The 21369-nt window shown below is 41.9% G+C and overlaps 1 protein-coding gene across 1 annotated transcript in view; it reads right to left on the minus strand.

Moving 5' to 3' along the window:
* The window catches only part of LOC132771790 (amine oxidase [flavin-containing] A-like), a 64873-nt gene extending 43720 nt beyond the window's left edge, over window positions 1-21153 (minus strand). The window contains exon 1 of the mRNA XM_060770226.2: window positions 20956-21153. Within this exon, the coding sequence (XP_060626209.2) occupies window positions 20956-21001 (46 nt within the window). The 5' untranslated portion in view covers window positions 21002-21153. The remainder of the gene's footprint in view (window positions 1-20955) is intronic.
* Window positions 21154-21369: the final 216 nt, after the last annotated feature.

Consider the following 21369-nt stretch of genomic DNA (forward strand, 5'->3'; position numbering starts at 1 on the left):
GCTGCTTTGAGCTATTTGCACGATACATGGACTATAAATGTAGATCAAGGCCCCATGAAGTTGCAGTTGTGCCTTAACTCTCAATTCAACCACTAAAACCCACCTAAAAGGCTTGTGTACTGCTGCCTAGTAGGTCTCCAAGATATGCCATAATCAGCTCCCCTCCTGTCAATGTGAAAGGCTTCCATGAGAACTTGTGATAGGTCTCCATAGAGGTCCCTGCTTCTGCTCCCCACAGCATTTGTCACTGGTGGGAGTGGGCTGGCCACATCATTCTGCAGTGCCCCATGCCATGCCTGGCGACTGGCTCTTAAGGTGGATTTCAGGGTCATTTTTCATAAAGGTTGCGAATGAGAACCAGCAGGCACCTGTCTATGTTAATAATAAAAATAATAAAACTTTATTTATATTCTACTCTGTCTCCCCAAAGAGACTCAGGGTAGATTCCAAACATAAAAGGCAGACATTCAATGCCCGAATACAAAAACAATATATCCATACTAACAAAATTTAAACAACCCAACATATAAACAAGAATTATAACTTAACAACTAAAATTGTTAGTATGATGGCCTCAAGTTTGCTCCATAGTCTGTTTCTTGAGACTGAGTGAAATGCAAACTTAAAATCTATAAAGGCTGTGTAAAGCACTCCCTGGAGGGAGAGGAATATTTTTCTACTAAATGTTGCAATATTAAGCCCTGATCAACATTTGAGAGTCTGATCCTAAAACCTGTTTGTTCCTCTTCTAAGAAGTTTTCTTCGTCCAACCAACTTAATACTTTGTCTAGGAGATGACTAGCATATAATTTGCTGATGATGCTTAGAAGACTAATTGGTCTGTAGTTGGCAGGATCTGTTCTACTGCCTTTTTAAAATAAATGGGGACAATTATTGCAAGCCCCCAGTAAAAGGTATACAAGCAGATTGATCAATGCATGTGAACAGGACTGCTAGTATTGGTGTCCATCACTCAGTTTGCTTTCAGCAGTTCAGGGGGCATATGATCACTTCTTGGGGCTTTGCCTGGTTTAAGTTCGGAAATCATCATCATCATCATCACTTTATTTCTTAATTAGTCACTCTCCACCAAGGTGCTCCGAGCGACTTACAATTTAAAACAGTTTATACACAATATAAAACATTCAATATAAAAACATTCAATATAAAAACATTCAACATAAAAACATTCAACATAAAACATTCAACATAAAAACATTCAGCAGTGACTATGACAAAATTTGATCCGGTTACTTAAATGCACAACCAAACAGCCAAGTCTTGAGCGCCTTTGCAAAAGGTCGCAACTCCGACATTGCTCTAATATATGGAGGCAATGAGTTCCACAGAATTGGAGCATAGATCGAAAAAGCTCTACGCCTTGTAGCTTCCAAATGTGCCTCCCTAGGACCCGGTATGTAGAGGAGATTTTCCTGGGTGGATCGAGGTGACCACTGATGGGGAAAAGGAATGAGGCGGTCCCTAAGATATAAAGGTCCTTGGCCATTTTGAGCTCTAAATGTCAGGATCAGTATCTTGTAAGAGATGCGATGTTCTATTGGTAGCCAATGCAGTTTTTGCAGAATCGGTGTAATATGGGATCTTATAGATGATCCCGCTAGCAGCCTGGCTGCCGCATTTTGGACCATTCGAATCTTCTGGGTCGTTGACTTCGGAAGGCTAGCATATAAGGCATTACAATAATCCAACCTCGTGGTGACTGTTGCGTGGATTACTGTTGCCAATGCTTCTACCGAAAGGTAGGATGCCAATTTCCTTGCCTGGCGAAGATTAAAAAAGGCCTGCTTACTTATGGCAGTGATCTGGGCCTCCATCGTCAGCATTGAGTCCAACACAACCCCAAGGCTTTTAACAGTGGCAGACGGAACCAGAGCTTCCCCATCGAAATCAGGCAGAGACTGGGTTAATTCTGGCGGCTAGCCAGGACAGAGTATCTCAGTTTTTGCAGGATTGACTTTTAGTCTGCTTGCTCGTAGCCAACTCATCACTGCTTTCAAACACAGCTTAAAGTTCTCAGGAATCGCAGTTGTTCCAGGTTCGAGACGCAAGAGTAGCTGGGTATCATCTGCATACTGGTAGCACTCTATGCCAAAGCTCCGCACCAGTCCAGCAAGTGGTCGGACGTAGATGTTAAATAACAGGGGCGAGAGGATAGCACCCTGGGGAACTCCACAGCAAAGGCAGGAGCTTTCAGAGCTTTGGCCTGACCACTCCACCCTCTGTCTCCGGTCCCGGAGGAATGAATTGAACCATTTGAGGGCTAAACCTCATACACCAGACATAGCCAATCGATGAATCAGCAAGTCATAGTCCACGGTGTCAAATGCAGCTGTGAGGTCCAAGAGTACCAATAGCGCTGATCCGCCTCGGTCTAACTGACGACGAATTTCGTCAGTAATCGCTACCAAGACAGTCTCTGTCCCATGACCTGAACGAAAGCCTGATTGGAAGGGGTCCAGACCTGCAGTCTCATCTAAGAATTGCTGTAGCTGCCCCGCCACTGTCCGTTCAATCACCTTGCCCAGGAACGGAAGGTTTGAAACTGGGCGATAGTTACTAGGTATGGCAGCATCAAGGCTTGGTTTTTTCAGGAGAGGGTGGACTACTGCTTCTTTAAGGCAATCTCGAAAATTTCCTTGCTCCAAGGAGCTGTTGATGATGCTCCTTAAGGGATCTCATAGTCCCTCCCAGCACTCCTTAACCAACCGGGAGGGACAAGGATCGAGGGAGCAGGTGGTTGGTCTTGCAGCAGCTAGAGTCTTTTCCAGGTCTTCCATTTCTGAGTCTGCCAATTTCAGATGTTGAGACAGGGGGCCCGTTTGGTAGACCATTAACATCTTGTGGTGTTAGTAAGTCTCCAGCTTGCCTCCCTCTACTCATAACTGCTAAATAATGTTTCTCATGTTTTCACAGGGATGTGGAAATCTAGTCCATGAGGGTTGCTTTGCCAGTCCCTAGATTGCAGTCACAGCAACAGTGTCTCAATCCAAAATGAAAATACAAAGCAGTTACAATGTCCTAAGTCTAACTTAGGAAATTGTAACAGACTCAGAGAGGGGCCAGCCACAATCAATCAACACCACTTCATTTTATCACTGTAGATAAAATGAAGACAGTATGCAGAAATATATCTAACAGAAGAAAATACATGGTTAAATATCAACAGAATTGTTGGTTATCTATCAAGGAATAGTTCCTTATTGCACAACAGTGAGATAAGGTCAAACTGGATGGGTTTCTTTTTAAAAAACCAAGCAGTTCAAAAATATATGAAGGGCAGCCATTTAGTTGTCCCATCAAAGAAGTTTATAATTGGAAACACCCCTTCCTCACTTGCTGTAACCTTAAGAACTACCCATAACACTTCTCTCAAGTACTTGTCTGCATTTTAAAAACTGTCTGTGTTATGCAAGGACACACTGCATGTCACTTCAAGCTTGTTCCTCAAATAGCAACTGTTCTGGAGACAGGAAACGTGTGGAGTATATCATTCAGAAGTAATGTTTTAAGTGGTAGTCATCATACAGTTATACCACAGTTACAAAAACTATAGGAAACAATATGCAAATGGCAAAACCAAGAGAGCTAATTAACAGTATGGGGAAAAGGTGTTTTTCAATAGATTTTTTTTTACTGTAGTTAAAATAATTAACCGGTTCCTATAAATGTATTTATTTCTTGTATTTCTTGATAAATATCTTTAACATAAACTTTTTAAAACAAATTTCATAGTTATGGGGTGTGTAGCAACAAGGCTATTGGGATTGTCTCTAACTGATTTCTTTTTTTAAAGTTGGGAAAATCTTTTGTATTGTCGAAGGCTTTCATGGCCAGAATCACTGGGTTGCTGTAGGTTTTGTGGGCTGTATGAGCATGTTCTAGAACAGGAGTCCTCAAACTTTTTAAACAGAGGGCCAGGTCACAGTCCCTCAAACCGTTGGAGGGCCAGAATATAATTTGGAAAAAAAACCCATGAATGAATTCCTATGCACACTGCACATATCTTATTTGTAGTGCAAAAGAAACTTAAAAAACAATACAGTAATTAAAATGAAGAACACTTTTAACAAATATAAACTTATTAGTATTTCAAGCTTTTGGGTGATGAGATAGGATTATTGTTGTTCTTGTATGATTTCAAGTCATTTCAGACTTAGGTTGACCCTGAGCGAGGGCCGGATAAATGACCATGGAGGGCCGCATCTGGCCCCCGGGCCTTAGTTTGAAGACCCCTGTTCTAGAAGCATTCTCTCCTGGCATTTTGCCTGCATCTATGACAGGCATCTGCCATAGGAATTTTTTTATTTTTCCAGTATTTCATGTTTATCTAAGATCCAGCATTTAATATGAATAGGTAATAAGTAGAATGGAACTTTGTGCTGTGTTGGCTCATATACTATTTTTAAGGGTATTGAGGAACCATGCTTTTTCAAAATCAGTTTAATCAGGGCCCTTCCACACAGCCCTATATCCCAGCATATCAAGGCAGAAAATCCCACAATATCTGAGTGTGGACTCAGATAACCTAGTTCAAAGCTGATATTATGGGATTTTCTGCCTTGATATCCTGGGATATCTTAGTCGAACCCTTGTTGTCTGAGTAGGATAGTCTTCCAATATCAGTGTACCAGCGGTGGTTTCGTAGGTGACTGTGGAGCCCTATTCTTGATCTGCATCTTCTCCTGCAGTGAGGGCATTGGTTTCCAGTCAGGGTTGGCTTGGCGCGCTTTCGTCTTGGCATGTTTCTCTCTTTCACTCTCCCTTTGTGCCTCTTCAAATTTACAGCACTGCTGGTTACAGCTGACCTCCAGCTGGAGCGCTCAAGGGCCAGGGCTTCCCAGTTCTCAGTGTCTATGCCAGAGTTTGTAAGGTTGGTTTTGAGCCCATCTTTAAATCTCTTTTTCTGCCCACCAACATTCCCTGATATCCTGGGATATAGGGCTGTGTGGAAGGACCCTTAAAGAGAAAAACTCTGCAGAGTCATGATGCAGCAGATAATGTGAAATAACTCTGAGTGTTACATGATTATCAAAAGTTTACAAGTAAATTCTGAAAGACAAATCAGTTTTGAAATTTAGTGGTCCATTACAGGGCAGTGACTAGAAAACCTGCCCTATCTCCCTTTAGGGAGATAGGGCTGATTATAAATAAAGTTGTTGTTGTCATTGTTATAAAACAGAATATGTTTCTATTTGAGTATTTTTGGTTAATTAGCTCATGTGAATGTATTACAGAAGTATGCACTTCATTACAATTTTAAAGGGTGGATAAGATACAAAGAACACCCTAGTACAGCTGCTGAAAATGTCAGATACATATGTGTTTAGTGACCCTTTGTTAGTTTTTTTCCTCCCAGTGTAGTACTAAATGGTAGGTAAAATGCACACCATTAAAATCCAGAACAATTTCTTTTCTTCAAAAAAACAAACACAAAAGTGTTGGTGTAAGTAACTATAAATCCCTTATTATTTTTTTTCATAGAATGGAACATATAAAAGCAAATAGCTTTGGTAATATTCCTAAAGGTAAAACAATACACAGATAAATGGATTAACACCCCCTTAATCTGTTGCTTCTCCACCCCCCACCCAATGCTTCCTGATTTGAAAGCAAGCTGGGAGTAAAAAAAAGCTTGGCAGAGAAAATTACTTTGAATATATCAAATATATTATAATGTTTGGGTCTAAGGTTTTCTCTTAGGTCTACTTTGCTTCACTGTCCTGGCTTCGATCTTGTAATGAACTGGATTTTGCTAAGAAACTCATGGTAACATGGCAGTGAATCCACCTTGTATTTTAGTCTGAATTTTAAAGATGCTGAACCTATTTTAGAAAAAGTGCTTAACTCCTTGGATTTCATTAAGGCTCAGGTTGAAACTCAAGAGTTTCACCACTTCACAGAAATGGGCCCACCAGATACTACTGAAAATTACTCAGAGGCTTTCTGCTGATTTCACCATCTTTATTGATTTATTTCAGGTCACATTTTCTTATTTTGCTTAACAACCACATAGGCTTGTTCTGAAGTAAGCGTATATAAAATTTCAATATTAAACTTTTCTCTTTATATTTCAAGATCTGCAGCTCTCTCAAGGGACTCACTAGAATTGAGGAGGAGGAGGAGGAGGAGGAGGCGGAGGAGGAGGAGGAGGAGGAGGAGGAGGAGGAGAACCTTCTACCTCGCCTCCATCTCCTCAAGGCGACTCGGGGCAGCATACATGGGGCCAAGCCCAAGGCAACATACAATTAAAAACAGAACAATAACATATTAAAATAGCATAAAACAGCATAACAATAATAAACAGCATCAAAAGCAACAACAGACTCATTTTTGGAGGGGGGAGGGGGCCAATATGCACAACTAGTTAAAGGACAGGGTAGTCAATAAGGTGAATAGAAATGTATAGCAGCTTAGAAAATAGCATGGAAATAGAGCAATTAAACAGGATAAATTCAGCTTAACTTAAAAATGTAATAATGAAATATAGGAATTTGGATTCAGGTCATGATTCAAATCAAGATGTGCTATATCTACAGCATTCCCTTCATTTTGTAGCTATAATGTATCATATAGCTTGTAACTATTTCAGATAAAGAGATAAACTGGCTTTTGAAGAAATTCATGTTGACTTTTTCTGAGTATGGCATTCCTTTCTAAGTGCTTACAGATTATCTGTTTAATGATCAGCTGACTGGGTGGTAATTGTTTGGGTCTTCCTTTTTCCCCTTTTTGAAGATGAACACAACATTTGCCTTCTTCCAGTCTGCTGGAACATCTACAGTTCTCCAGGAATTCTCAAAGACGATTGCCAGTGAGTCTGAAACATCTTCGGTCCGTCTGGCACTGGAGACTTGAATTAATTTAGATTATCCAGATATTTCTGTGCTGCCCTTTAACCTACTCAATGCTGCATTTCCCTACTGCATCCACAGCTCTATCACCTCCACGTTGAACATCCTTTTGAGAGAGCCCACCAACTCTACCTTCAAGGCGGCTGGGATCCCCTGCCCCTCATTGCAGTGAAGCATTTACCACCCATTGGACTACCCAGTCAAACAATCCCTGTTAGATTTTATTAGCCAAGATGGGAAGGGGTTAAGCTTACATGTAGTGAGCCAAAGTTCAACTGTCTTGTCCATACTTGTGTAGTTCATGTTATTGTAGCATTCACAAGAAATATTTCAGAGTCCTTTAACATTCAGAAACATAGACAGCAGACTAACTGGAGCCTCTGGTGGTGCAATGGGTTAAACCCTTGTGCCAGCAAGACTGCTGACTGAAAGGTCGGCAGTTCGAATCTGGGGAGCAGGTTGAGCTCCCATCTGTGAGCTCCAGCGTCTCATGCAGGGGCATGAGAGAGCCTCCCAGAGGATGGTAAAACATCCAGGCATCCCCTGGGCAACATCTTTGCAGACGGCCAATTCTCTCACATCAGAAGTGACTTGCAGTTTCTCAAGTTGCTCCAGCCACACACACACACACAGAGAGCAGACTAACAACATGAGATAAGTATATTTCTTATTCTCTGAAATCATTTTAGGCTTTATAATAGATAAATATGGCAGGAAGCACTTTGATTTTCCACTGCTAGCAGCAAATCTGAGAGGCCAATTATCTGGATATAGCAGGATGCATTTGAAAATAGTTGGAAGTGGCTTCTTGCTTGCAACATAAAAGTCATCTGTGTCAAATCAGATGAGTCTCAATACTAATTATGAATATACTTTGGAGTTTGTGTGCCTCACATTTACTTAGAGATATATATGGCTAAAGAGTTCTTTTTGATGTTTACATAGTCCTAGATGAAATCAAAGATCACAGGATCCATTCCTAACCATTACTGAAATTGCCCATAGATGAACTGAGATACTTTTTCACTGATGTTATTCAGAGAAATGTTTTTCATTAATTACCTTTATAGCTAAGACAATGGAATGCTTTTAGTTTACAAATTATGTCAATAAAAGATAATATTCACAGGTATATTTAAGACTTCCTCTCCCCTAAGGAAAATAGATTAGGTTGTTGTTCTGATACGGCCATGTGGGGGGGGGGGGGTCTGACAACCAGGCTGTATCATCACCATATAAAGTTTTTAAAACATCTTCCATTAAGCTAATTGTTTTAGCTTGTACTGTGAAAAAGTTCAGCATTTAAATCAGTGACATATATAATCTATCACATATTATAATTTAACAAAATGATGAATTACCCTAACATAAATAAATGGCATAGCCAGAAGCCAAAGCTACAAACTGGGAACTATCCTATTCAACAGCAACTGGTCTTTTCTGGGTTTTAGTCCAAAGTTTAAGGGGGCAATACAGGGTGCTGAACCAACTTGGGGAGGGGGGGGGTGATAGAGTTTGGCTTTGGATAATCTTTTTATAATTATTGTTATTATTTTGAGCATTTGTATTCCATCCTTCTCACCTCTGAGAAGGGACACAGGACGGCTTTAAAGTTCAGACTCAACCAAAGAATCACCACTCCATTTATATGGAAAATACTTGTCATCATTGCCTCCATATGTTGATCTCCAATGTCCAGCATTCCTCACTATTAGGTGTGCTACCAAAGGCTGATGGAAGTTACCATCCAACTATGTCTGAAAGACTGCATGTTTCCCACACTTCATGGATAGGAATATTTTTGAGCGGCAGCTATGCTGAAATATATACAACTCCAGCCATTAAACATCCTAACAGCTGGCAAACTGGCTGGGATTTCTGGGAGTTGAAGGCCAAAATACGTGGGGACCCACAGGTTGAGAACCACTGCCCTATTGGGAGATGCATAGGGGACCTTGGTATGTTTAGCCTGGGGAAGAGGAATTTAAGAGGTAGCATGATAACCATGTTTAAATATTTGAAAGGATGTCATATTGAAGACCAGAGTGCATGGCAAGGAATTGAACTGGATGGCCCTTGTGGTTTCTTCCAACTGTAGTGTCTTTTTCAACTCTATGATTCTATCTATACTGTGGAATGAATGCACCACTTTAACTGCCATGGTTAATGCGATGGACTAATGGGATTTATGGGTTGTTGTAGGTTTTTCCGGGCTATATGGCCATGTTCTGGAGGCAATTTTTCTCCTGGCGTTTCGCCTGCATCTATGGCAAGCATCCTCAGAGGTAATGAGGTCTGTTGGAACTAGGAAAAATGGGTTTATATATCTGTGGAATGACCAGGGTGAGACAAACGACTTTTGTTTGCTGGGGCTAACTGTGAATGTTTCAGCTGATCACCTTGATTTGCATTCAATGGCTTGGAAGCGCCTGGGGGGAATCTTTTGTTGAGAGTGATTTCATGTGCCTGTTTGTTTCCCCTCTGTTGTTTTGCTGCTGTAATTTTTGAGTTTTTTAATACTGGTAGCCAGATTTTGTTCATTTTCATGGTTTCTTTTTTGACTTGGGTGATGGTTGGAGTTTTTATGTAGATATCTATCCGTGTGTGTGGGTTTTCTGTAAACGGTGTGACCCAATTGTTGATCTGGTTTGCGGATGACTAGGACATTCAACCATCACCCAAGTCAGAAAAGAAGCACAATTAAAGCCTTGGCAGACCATGAAAAAAGAATCTGCGAACCCCACCTTCTCCAAGATGAACTGAACCACCTAAACTGGGCTCTCCGGGCCAATGGATACTCCACCTCAGACATCAGAAGAGCTGCAAAACCGAGAACAAATCACGAGAGTAAAGATGAAGATCCTCCCAGAGGGAAAGTGTTCTTGCCATACATCAAGGGAACCACTGACCGCATAGGGAAACTGATGAGGAAACACAACATACAAACCACTTACAGACCCACCAAGAGAAAATCCAACAAATGCTACGTTCACCAAGAAAATCCAACAAATGCTACATTCAGCAAAGGACAAGAGGGATCCTCTCACCTCTGCAGGAGTCTACCGTGTACCATGCAGATGTGGACCAGTCTACATAGGGACCACCAAACGCAGCGCCCAGACATGCATCAAGGAACATGAAAGGCACTGCAAACTACTCCAACCAGAGAAATCAGCCATAGCAGAGCACCTGATGAACCAACCTGGACACAGCATATTATTTGAGAACACAGAAGTGCTGGACCACTCTCACAACCACCATGTCAGACTACACAGAGAAGCCATTGAAATCCACAAGCATGTGGACAATTTCAACAGAAAGGAAGAAACCATGAAAATGAACAAAATCTGGCTACCAGTTTAAAAAACTCAAAAATTACAGCAGCAAAACAACAGAGGGGAAACAAACAGGCACATGAAATCACTCTCAACAAAAGATTTCCCCCAGGCGCTTCCAAGCCATTGAATGCAAATCAAGGTGATCAGCTGAAACATTCACAGTTAGCCCCAGCAAACAAAAGTCGTTTGTCTCACCCTGGTCATTCCACAGATATATAAACCCATTTTTCCTAGTTCCAACAGACCTCATTACCTCTGAGGATGCTTGCCATAGATGCAGGCGAAACGTCAGGAGAAAAATTGCCTCCAGAACATGGCCATATAGCCCGGAAAAACCTACAACAACCCATGGATTCCGGCCATGAAAGCCTTCGACAATACAATGGGATTTGTAATTGTATAAGGTCTTTAGCCTTCTTTGACAAATAGGACTCGTGCCTCACCAAACTGCAAATCCCAGGATTCCATCGCATTAAATCGTGATAGTTAAAGTTGTGTCAGACTCCATTCTTTATGGATGCACCCTGGGACATGGAGCAATTCATCAAACTACTCAAAGAGATTCCACCTAAACATTAGAAAAGAATTTCTGACAATAAGAGATGTTATGTTGTGGAATATCATTCTTCAGAATGTAGTGAAGGTTCTCTGGGTGGCCTCCTGTAGTGCTTTTATTGTGTATTTCTGTGTGACAGAAGAGGGCTGGACAGGCTGGCTTTTGTGGTTTCTTCTAACTGTATGAATCTATCATTCTAATATTTCCCCTTTTCAAAATGGTCACTTGATTAACTGATGCATTGAAAATTAATGCTATTTTCAACCAGGCAAAGAAGTTACTTCTAGAACATGTAATGCTAGAAGATGAGAACACATAGTAGTAGTAGTGTTAGTAGTAGTAATATTCCAGCATTTTGTCTTAACTAGTTCCCTTAAATGTAAAAGAAGTTATGGCGGGAAGTTGTGTTTATAAGACTACATTTTTGTGCAAATGGATGCAATGCAGAGTGGACATCTGAATGGGTTAGAAACAGGCCCTTTTGGGTGCTAGTCCTATTCCTTCAGAACTTCCATTTAAAAAGTATCCAGTGTATATAGATTGCTCCAAATGTATGAGAGCAATTTAAGTTATCCATATACAACATTCCACACATGTACAATGTATCCAGTTCTGTAAGCACAGGCAATGATTCATATGAAATGGAGGAGGCATGCACTCTCACAGAGGCTTCTGGATGACAACCTCAATATCCTTATCCTGGAAGAACATTCAACAGTGTAATGTCAGTCTTACAATATTACTACTGTCATATTCATGCTTCATGGCTATCACTAGGAATGAGGAAGACATTTCTCATTTGCCAAACAAATACATTTAGGACTGAGAAATTAGATTATTGGACAGCACCAGCATTTTTATTGGACATCTCTGAACTCAATAGATTTTTGTAAGTGCATTACGCTCCTAGATGCTGTCATTAAAGTACAACATAGAGCAATAATGAAATTATGCATCATAAATCACAAACAAGGCAGAATTCTTATCCCAAGGCCAACTACATGTGACACTGAGATATTTATGACTGACTCATATATGAACAATTTCTTTTTCTTTCCCACACTAAAGTAGTCACAATGGGAGGAAGCACTGATTTAATTGGAGGAGTAAAGAAGGAACTGTGTGATACTGTATATTTCCCTTGAACTCTTTCTGTCATACACATATAACTGTAGTTTCCCTGACAGAGATGTGTACAGAAATGGTAATAATAATTTCATATTCAACAACAAAGAGCGACATGGAAGAATGATTCAGAATGGTGAAATAATGCAGCTAAAAGCTTTCATTCCCTTGTGCCACACTTCAGTCACACAAACACATGCTAAGGTAAAGGTAAAGGTTTCCCTTGACATTAAGTCTAGCCGTGTCCAACTCTGGGGGGTGGTATTCATCTCCATTTCTAAGCTGAAGAGCCAGTGTTTTCTGTAGATGCTTCCAAGGTCTTGTGTTCAGTATGACTGCATGGAGCAGCGTTACCTTCCCGCAGAAACAGTAGCTATTGATCTACTCACATTTGCATGTTCTTGAACTGCTAGGTTGGCAGAAGTTGGGCCTAACAGTGGGAGCTTACTCCTCTCCCTAGATTTGAACAGCCAACCTTTCAGTCAGCAAGTTCAGCAGCTCAGCGGTTTAACCAGCTGCGCCACCAACGGGCCCATATGGGATGGGAGGGTACATACTACAACATCTAAAAACAAACTTCAAAAAAGGAACAGGATATTCCCCAAACTGATATATATCTTAAGACAGGTTATAAAAGTGACTCCTAGCATGAGTAAATCTTTTGCTGTCTTCAAACACAATTGTCTTTCTATCATTTTAAGGACACGAAACTTTTCTTGTTTTCATGCTGTGTATACCTTGCTATAAATGTGGGGGAGAAAAGAGGTCATATCCACCTGATAAACAATATTGAGCTGCCCTTTAAAAGAAAAAAGCCTCTTCCCCCTCATAAACCTTTCACTCTCAAGAAGCAAAGTATTTAATAAGTCATACCAGAAGGGAGGCCACCAAGGAATACCAAGCGCTGTAGGTTATATTTCAGAGGAAGTCAATGACAAGCCAGCTCTGAGTATTTTTTGCTTAAGAAAACCCTATGAAATTCATGAAATGGCAAGTTGAAGGTACATATAAATGCACACATAAAGAAACTAATGTGAAAGCAATCCTACCACTGCCTTGCTTGCCATAGCAAATTCTCACACAATTCTATTTTTCTGTAAGAATTGTGGGGCTGTAATTGGTAGTGGCTTAGTAGGGCAGTGAATCTGCTTAGAGATTTAGTTTGAAATATAAAGGAGCAATCCAAAATGCTGAGCCTTCTTAGGGAGCAGGGCTGGATAGCTATTTTGGAGTTTGGACCAAAGTGGAAAATGGATTTGCCAGAATTAACTACAAACTTATGTTCCGAGTCCAAAGCAAGATGGATATTTTCCTTATTGATGATTTGATGATGCTTAATGACATTCCAAACTCAAAATGTAAATCCAACCCTGGATCCCTCCTTCTGGTCCCTTCCAAAGATTTCTGGAATAGTCCTTCTATAAGTCAAAACTCTGACCTTCCAGTTGGGCCTCAAGTGGGTGTATCTGGGGCATGGAAAATGTCAAAGGGGGAGAAAGAGTATAGACTTGGATCTAGAACCCTCTCATCCTATAATTATGTCCATGGCACCAGCATAATGTGGATGCACACCACATAATGCCTAACCTAATTGGATATGGGAAGGTACAAGCTATAGGCAAGTGTATTTTCATGAAATGGAAAAATTGTGAGGTAAGACAGACAAGCTCCAAAGGAAGGGATAAAGGCTGAGAAAATTATCTTTTTGTATTACAGCTTCCAGGGCATCCAAGCCAACATGACTACTGTTGTACAAATTGCCAGCTTTACCAAGATGGGGGTGGGAGAGGGCCCACATTTATTCCTGTTGAGTCTTTGCCATTAGAGTATTGTAGGTCTTTGGGCATGTTGGGAAGATCCAAAAATAGTTGCTCTACCTCTAGTTCAGTGGTTCCCATCGTATTTTTTTTTTGACCAGGGACCATTTGACTAGGGGCCACTCTCCAACATTAGTACCAAAAGGGTTACAAATCAGTTTTGGGTCAACTTTAAATTAGGTTTGGTTATTTGGGGTGCTGATTCAGAAAACCTCATTGGATAGACCACATCAGCTCTAGTTTCTGATACAGAACATATGCCATCTAGTAGTTGCCACCTCCTCACCCACAGAAAACCATATTTAATAATCTAGAGCTGATGTGGTAGTAGTAATCTTTTGTGGGTAGTCAGTCTCTCCCCTCCTGACATCCTCTTTGCCTCAGCACTGTAAGAGAGTTTTGCGAGACCAGTCACTTTAATTGCTTCGTGGTTTCAAGGCAACGGTGAGTAATGATGAGGCTGTGGACCATATTTTCATTCTTGTAGACCACTGCTGGTCCACAGACCACAGGTTGGGAACCACTGCTCTAGTTGCAGTCTAATCAGTCATTTTAACAGCAGTGAGATATATCCTTTAGTTCTGCTCCAGACCATGAAAGTCTCACTGCTGCTTGGGCATACATATTCTGCAACACATTCACATTTTGCTTCATTCCATTTTTCCTACACTGAATGCCATGCTATGAAAGCTCTTGTTACTTTTTGTGTCTCCATCTACTAAAATCTGGATTTTATAAGGTGCATCTATGCTGTAGAATTAATGTACCATAGTTTGACACCACTTAATGTGCCACGGCTCAATGCTATGGCATCCTGGGATTCGTAGTTTAGTAAAGCCTCCGTATTAATTGGCAGAGAAGGCTAAAGACCATGTAAAAACACAGTTCTCATGATACCATAACATTGAGGCATGGCATGGCAGTTAAAGTGGTGTCAAACTACATTAATTCTACTCCATTGATGCACCCTTAAATGAATCCAAACACAACTCAAGTCTAGTTAAAACCAGATTTTAGAAAAGTGATTTTTTTTATCACAACTTCTTGAATCCCTCCACTGGCCATTTCAAAAGATGTAGTCCAACAAGTGTTTCCAAGCTCTTTCTAAAGCTTTATTCTCTGATTCTGGTGCCCATTGGATATTTGGAGGTCAGCAGGCACTGACTATACAAAGGATGACTATTTAGAGAGCACTCTATTATCTTCATCATTCTTTCATGTGTTATAATATCCACGACCTGGCAACAAACACAGATTGATGGGCAAGGCCCCAGTCCAACTTATGATCTACTTTCATTATTATCTGATAAAATGCCTCTATATCTTTTAAAACTCAAATAACAGAGACTGTTGTTCAGTCTAAACAGGATGCCTGATTCTGGTAGCTTGTTGAGACATGGGATCGAAGAGAGGTCATTCTCAGTGCACAGTCAGAGCTTTTTCACAACCACTAGCTGTGGCAAGCATCCAAGAAGCAATATGATCCAGCCAACTGGTACAGGGGAACACGAACAAAGCTGGTACTATGTTCATTTGCTGATTTGGCTGATACATCCTATTCTTTGTGATCTGAAAAACTAACCAAAAAGTTTTAACATCATGTTTTCCCACCTTCTTGGAGGCTGTCTTCAGGTTGTGCAGCTTTTTTGCTTCTTTCTCTGATCTCTTTTCATCAACAAAGACCATTTTATTTAGAATGGTTTTTGGTTATCAACTGGCAGCTACCACAGGATCTTTTCATGAGGAATGCTGTACTTTTATTCCCACTGTTAATTTAAGTGATTTTTAATTGTTTTACACCACAGTGGTTTTAATAAGATTGCTAATGTAATTGTTTAAAAACTTTTTTGTTTTACAACTACTGTTTTTAAAAGTTTTATTTTAAGTGATTTTAATTGTTTTACACCACAGTGGTTTTAATAAGATTGCTAATTTAATTGTTTAAAAACTTTTTGTTTTACAATTACTGCTTTTTCAAAAAGTTTTATTGTGTTTCATTCCATGTCGTGAAATACCACAAATCCCAATCTGGGAGAAAGGAGGGAACATTAAAGAATTAAATAAATAATTAACAATGTATGTTGACATATAAAAAAATATTTCATACCCCTGGACTTTGCATGAAATAAGAACAGAGGAAGCTTCCCTAAACTGAGTTACACACCCAGTGGCAACTTCCCCTTTCCTGTTTGTATTGTTTTAGCTGCACCAGAAGAATGCTAGAACTTTGACGGGCTGTTATGTAGGAACAAGACCAGACCTACAAGTGTAAAAATATATAATTGAATATTATTATTATTATTATTATTATTATTATTATAACTTTATTTGTACCCCGCTAGCATCTCCCAAGGGATTCGATGCGGCTTACAACAGGCCGAAGCCCACACAATACAACAATACAGTACCTAGCAAATAAACAGTTAAGCAAAAACAATAACAATAGCAGTACAACAAGACATTATTAAAACTGAGCCGGCCAGAGTAGGGGTACAGGATTAAAAGTGCTGATGTGTCGGAGGAATATGGGGTTATAATATAAGTGCGGTGTGCGGTGATCTTGGTTCTAACTAAAGTGCTTCTGGGATTTGGTACTGGGGTTCCTAGTCTGAAAAGGCACATTGGAACAGCCAGGTTTTCAAATTCTTTCTGAAGACTGCCAATGTAGGGGCTTGTCTGAGGTCTTTCTAAAGTCAAGAGTGACTTATCCTATTTCCAGTGTGTACTTATAGTTATAAAAGCAGGACAATGAAGAAAGTTGAGAAGAAGGATATCAACTAATTCTGGAGGAGTGTTTTGTGGATATCACAGACTGTCAAAAAGACCAATACACGGGTCCTAGATCAAATCAAGCCTGAATTTTCCTCAGTAAACAAAATGAGAAAATAATTTGGATGTATCATATGGAGATATGACTAATTAGAAAGGACAATGATGCTTCATAAGATGGAAGATGAAAAGCCAGTATGATATAATGGTTTGAGCATCAAATTACAATGCTGGAGAACAGGTTTCAAATCCCTGCTCAGGCATAGAAATCAATTGGGTGACCTTAAGCAAGTCACAATCTTTCAATCCCACAAGAACACCAAGGCAATAAATCTTGTCAAGAAAACCTGTTAATAGTTTGTAAATGTTGTTTTGGTAAGTCTCAGTGAGTGCAAGAAGGACTCACTTCTAGACAGAGCATACATTATTGTAGACTAACAGTGGAATCCTATGCATGTTAGCCCAAATTGTAACTTTCACTGAGTTCAATGGGAATTCCTAGGTATAGGAATGCAGCCTTACTTTGCACTTTTATAACTGTCCTGGAGTTTATAAAAATGCAACTGGAGGTCAGCTGTGACCAGCAGTGCTGTGGAATTTGAAGAGGCACAAATGGAGGGTGAAGGGGAGAAATGTGCCAAGAAGAAGGCGTGTCAAGCCAACCCTGATTGGGACTGCCTTCCACTTGGAAACCGATGTCCTCACTGTGGAAGAACATGCCTGTCTAGAATAGGGCTCCACGGTCACCTGCATATCCACTGCCAAGACACTGCACTGGGAAGGTTTCTAACTGGAGTTAATTATAGGGAGCACACAATTCTTGGATAGGACACCACCAATGATTACTATCAACTACCATATATCTCAAAGGAAGGAACTGACAAAATCACCTCTAAACATTACGTGCTTAAGAAGAGAATCCCATGAAATGCATGGGGTTACCATAAGTGGAGGGGTGATTTGAAGGCACACAGGCATATGTACACAATTTAGTGCCAGAAGAGACAGAGAGTTTCGTCTATGCTGACGATCATGCCATTACTGCTGGTTGAACAGAAATTCTCCAAAGATTTAGGTGCTCTTGCTACCTATTAAACAGAAACCAGCTAATTCCTAATCCACCTAAAACACAGATGTGTGCTTTTCATCTTAAGAACAGGCAATCTCGAGCTCTGAGGATTACCTGGGAAAGAACCCCACTGGAGCACCGCAGCACATCCAAATACCTGGGAGTCACCCTGGACCATGCTCTGACCTACAAGAAGCACTACTTGACTATCAAGCAAAAAGTGGGTGCTAGAAATAATATCATATGAGAACTGACTGGCACAACCTTGGAATCACAACCAGAGCCAGTGAAGACATCTGCCCTTGAGCTTTGCTACTCTGCTGTTGAATACACATGGCCAGTGGATGTGGCTCTTAATGAGACATGCCACATTATCACAGGATGTGTACGCCACACACCACTGGAGAAATTACACTGTTGAGATTGTTTTGCATCTGCCAGGAAGTAGCAGCCAGCAATGAAAGGACCAAAGCATTCACATCTCTGGCCCATCCTCTGTTCGGATATCAGCCAGCATGCCAACACATTCAATCAAGAAACAGCTTCCTAAGATCTACAGAGATACTTGCAGGAATACCTCAGCAAGCAAGAGTTCAAAAGTGGCAGGCTAAAACCCAGCACCTCAATTGGTGGCTGAGACCAGATAAGAGACTCCCTTCTGGGCACACAGAAGAGTGGATGACCTGGAAGTTGCTGAACAGGCTGTGCTCTGGCACCTCAAGATGCAGAGCTAACCTTAAGAAATCGGGTTATAAAGTGGAGTCCACAACATGTGAGTGCGGAGAAGAACAAACCACAGTTCTACTATGATGCAACCTGAGCCCTGCCACATGCACAATGGAGGACCTTATCACAACGACAACCAAGGCATTTCAAGTGGCCATTTCAAGTGGTCAAAGGACATTTAGCACAATGCCAAGTTGTTTGTTTTTCAATGCATTTTAACTGTACCCTCAACATGCTTCTGACACAATAAAGAAATACTTTGAAAATGGTTATTGCAGCCCTTTGTTATAGTGCCCTGTCTGCAAAGGAGACCACAACCTTAAGAAATGGACTGCTGCTCATTAAGGCGATGACAGGAGAAAAGTAAACCAGAGTGAAAGTGACTGTAAGAGCTGAAGCCAATAAAGCAAAGTGACACAACATGCTCTGTGAAAACCAAATAATCCACACCCTTGGACTCTCTGGAGTGAAAGCTCTCCGGTCTTGTGAATCCAGCAGCCCCCAAAATGGAGGAAAACTCCTTACCCCCCCCCCCCCTTCACAAACGTCTGCTCAAAAGGAGTGTAAAGGAAGCTTATGCTCAAGTTAGCACTGCGAGGGATTTCACCCACAGATATGGAGCAACCTGCACCTTGTTCCTAAACTGTGAGAGCCTCGGGAATCAAGTGACCCAACCCGCCTCCTTTCTTAGGGACAGACCTCAGGGCCAGCAAGAGAAGCGGAAATTGTTGGTGCCTGAAATGGATCCATATGTTATGTATATGCATGCCCCTTCTCATAATAGGTACACACTCCTAACAGGATTAAGGATCCTCAGAGTAGAGAAGGGTCGCAAAACGACAAGGGGAACTTGGAAGACAGACTGGCAACTCTTGTGTTGTGACAAGGCTGCACTGGGCTTCGACAAGGCTTGAACATCTGACCTCAAGGTGTGATTTAAGGGGGCATCTGGAATTCTGATGAAATCCTTAAAACAGTGTAATGTTTCTTCTTTAAGTTTAGGAAGTGCATTCCTTTTGATAAGTGCACTTACTGAGCCTTTAAATGACCTGTTAAAGGGTGGCACCCTGTATTTATGAGGAGCTGAAGAGGGGCCTGCATGGGGATCTGGCTTAAGTGACTCGGGCTCAGAATCCCAGCGCAGCATGGAAAGGAAACTCACTGGCCGACCTTGGACAAGCCACGCTCTCTCAGCCTCCTTGGCAAAGCTCTTCTGAACAAATCTTGCCAAAAAAGAACCTCGTGACAGAGCCAGAAGTCAGAAACCTATGGCCTTATCATATAAGTTTGTGTGATTTGAAGGCACACAACAACAATAGGTAAACTGCACCTTATGGGCCATTGGGTAGCCCAAAAATAATCCACCTTTCTTCCCTTTAAGTCAGTGCTTCTCAACCTAGAGGGGTCAAGACGGGGGGGGGGGGGTTGCGAGGGGCGTCAGAGGGGTCACCAAAGACCATCAGAAAACACAATATTTTCTGATGGTCATGGGGGTTCTGTGTGGGAAGTTTGGCCCAATTCTATCATTGGTGGGGTTCAGAATGCTCTTTGATTGTAGGTGAACTATAAATTCCAGTAACCACAACTCCCAAATGTTAGGGTCTATTCCCCCCAAACTCCACCACTGTTCACATTTGGGCATATTGAATATTCCTGCCAAGTTTGGTCCAGATCCATCACTGTTTGAGTCCACAGTGCTCTCTGGATGGAGGTGAACTACAACTCCAAAACACAAGGTCAATGCCCACCAAACTCTTCCAGTATTTTCCGTTGGTGTTGGGAGTTCTGTGTGCCAAGTTTGGTTCAATTCCATCGTTGGTGGAGTTTAGAATTCTCTTTGATTGTAGGTGAACTATAAATCCCAGCAACCACAACTCCCAAATGTTAAAGGTCTATTTCCCACAAACTCCACCAGTATTCACATTTGGGCATATTGAGTATTTGTGCCAAGTTTGGTCCAGATCCATAATTGTTTGAGTCCACATTGCTCTCTGGATGGGGGTGAACTACAACTCCAAAACACAAGGTCAATGCCCACCAAACTCTTCCAGTATTTTCCGTTGGTGTTGGGAGTTCTGTGTGCTAAGTTTGGTTCAATTCCATCGTTGGTGGAGTTTAGAATTCTCTTTGATTGTAAGGTTAACTAGAAATCTCTGCACCTTCAAAACTCCCAAATGACCAAATCTACCCCATCCCCAACCCCACCAGTACTCAAATGTGGGCGTATGGGGTATCAGTGCCAATTTTGGTCTAGTGAATGAAAATACACCCTGCATATCAGTTTACATGACGATTCAGAACAGTAGCAAAATTACAGTTAGGAAGTAGCAGCGAAAATAATGTTATGGTTTTGGGTCACCACAACACGAGGAAGTTGAGAACCTTTCAGGGCACCCCGGGGTGGGATTCTCTCTGGCACTCCCCATCTCCCTCTCCCTCTCTTCCCGGTTTTCCAATGAACTGGGTTGTTGTGAGTTTTCCGGGCTGTATGGCCATCTGCCAGAAGCGTTCCCTCCTTTCCAGTTAACTCTTTCTTTCCTCAACAAGCCAGGCGCAAATGGCGCTTCCATTCAGTGGCGGAGCTGGGGAGTCTCTGGGAGGGAGAGGAACTGGGGGGAAGAGTTGCCTCGGTGGCTCTTTTCCCAGGAGGAGGAGGTTCGTGAGGCGCGGGAAGTAGACTGACCTGAGATGCCGGCCCCGATCACCACCACGTCGTAGTCGGAGCTCATGCTTCAGCCTTGCGAGCCTCTGCCCTGAGACCAATGGGACTGGCGGCAGCACCACCACCAGCAGCAGCACCAGCAGCCCGGTCCGGCGCCGCGGCGGGGAGTTCCCAGTAGGGTCTCCCTCACTGACGCGCCTCCCGCCGCCACCAATCACGACGGGGAAGTGGCTTCCGAGCCAGGGGGGCGGGGCAGGAGGGGAGAGGAGGGGCAGGGCTCCCCGGCGAGGCGGGCGAGTGGGGAAGGCAACCTGGCCTCTCTTCCTGGGGAGGTGAAGGTGTCTCCACCAGAGCAGAGGGGGTGGGCCACCCGGTCCCACCCCCTGCCCTGCACACAGTCCAAGCTCTCCCGACAGATGGCCATCCAGCCTCTAC

The sequence above is a fragment of the Anolis sagrei genome, chromosome 3 (assembly GCF_037176765.1).
Source record: "Anolis sagrei isolate rAnoSag1 chromosome 3, rAnoSag1.mat, whole genome shotgun sequence".
In the NCBI taxonomy this organism is placed as follows: Eukaryota; Metazoa; Chordata; class Lepidosauria; order Squamata; family Dactyloidae; genus Anolis; species Anolis sagrei.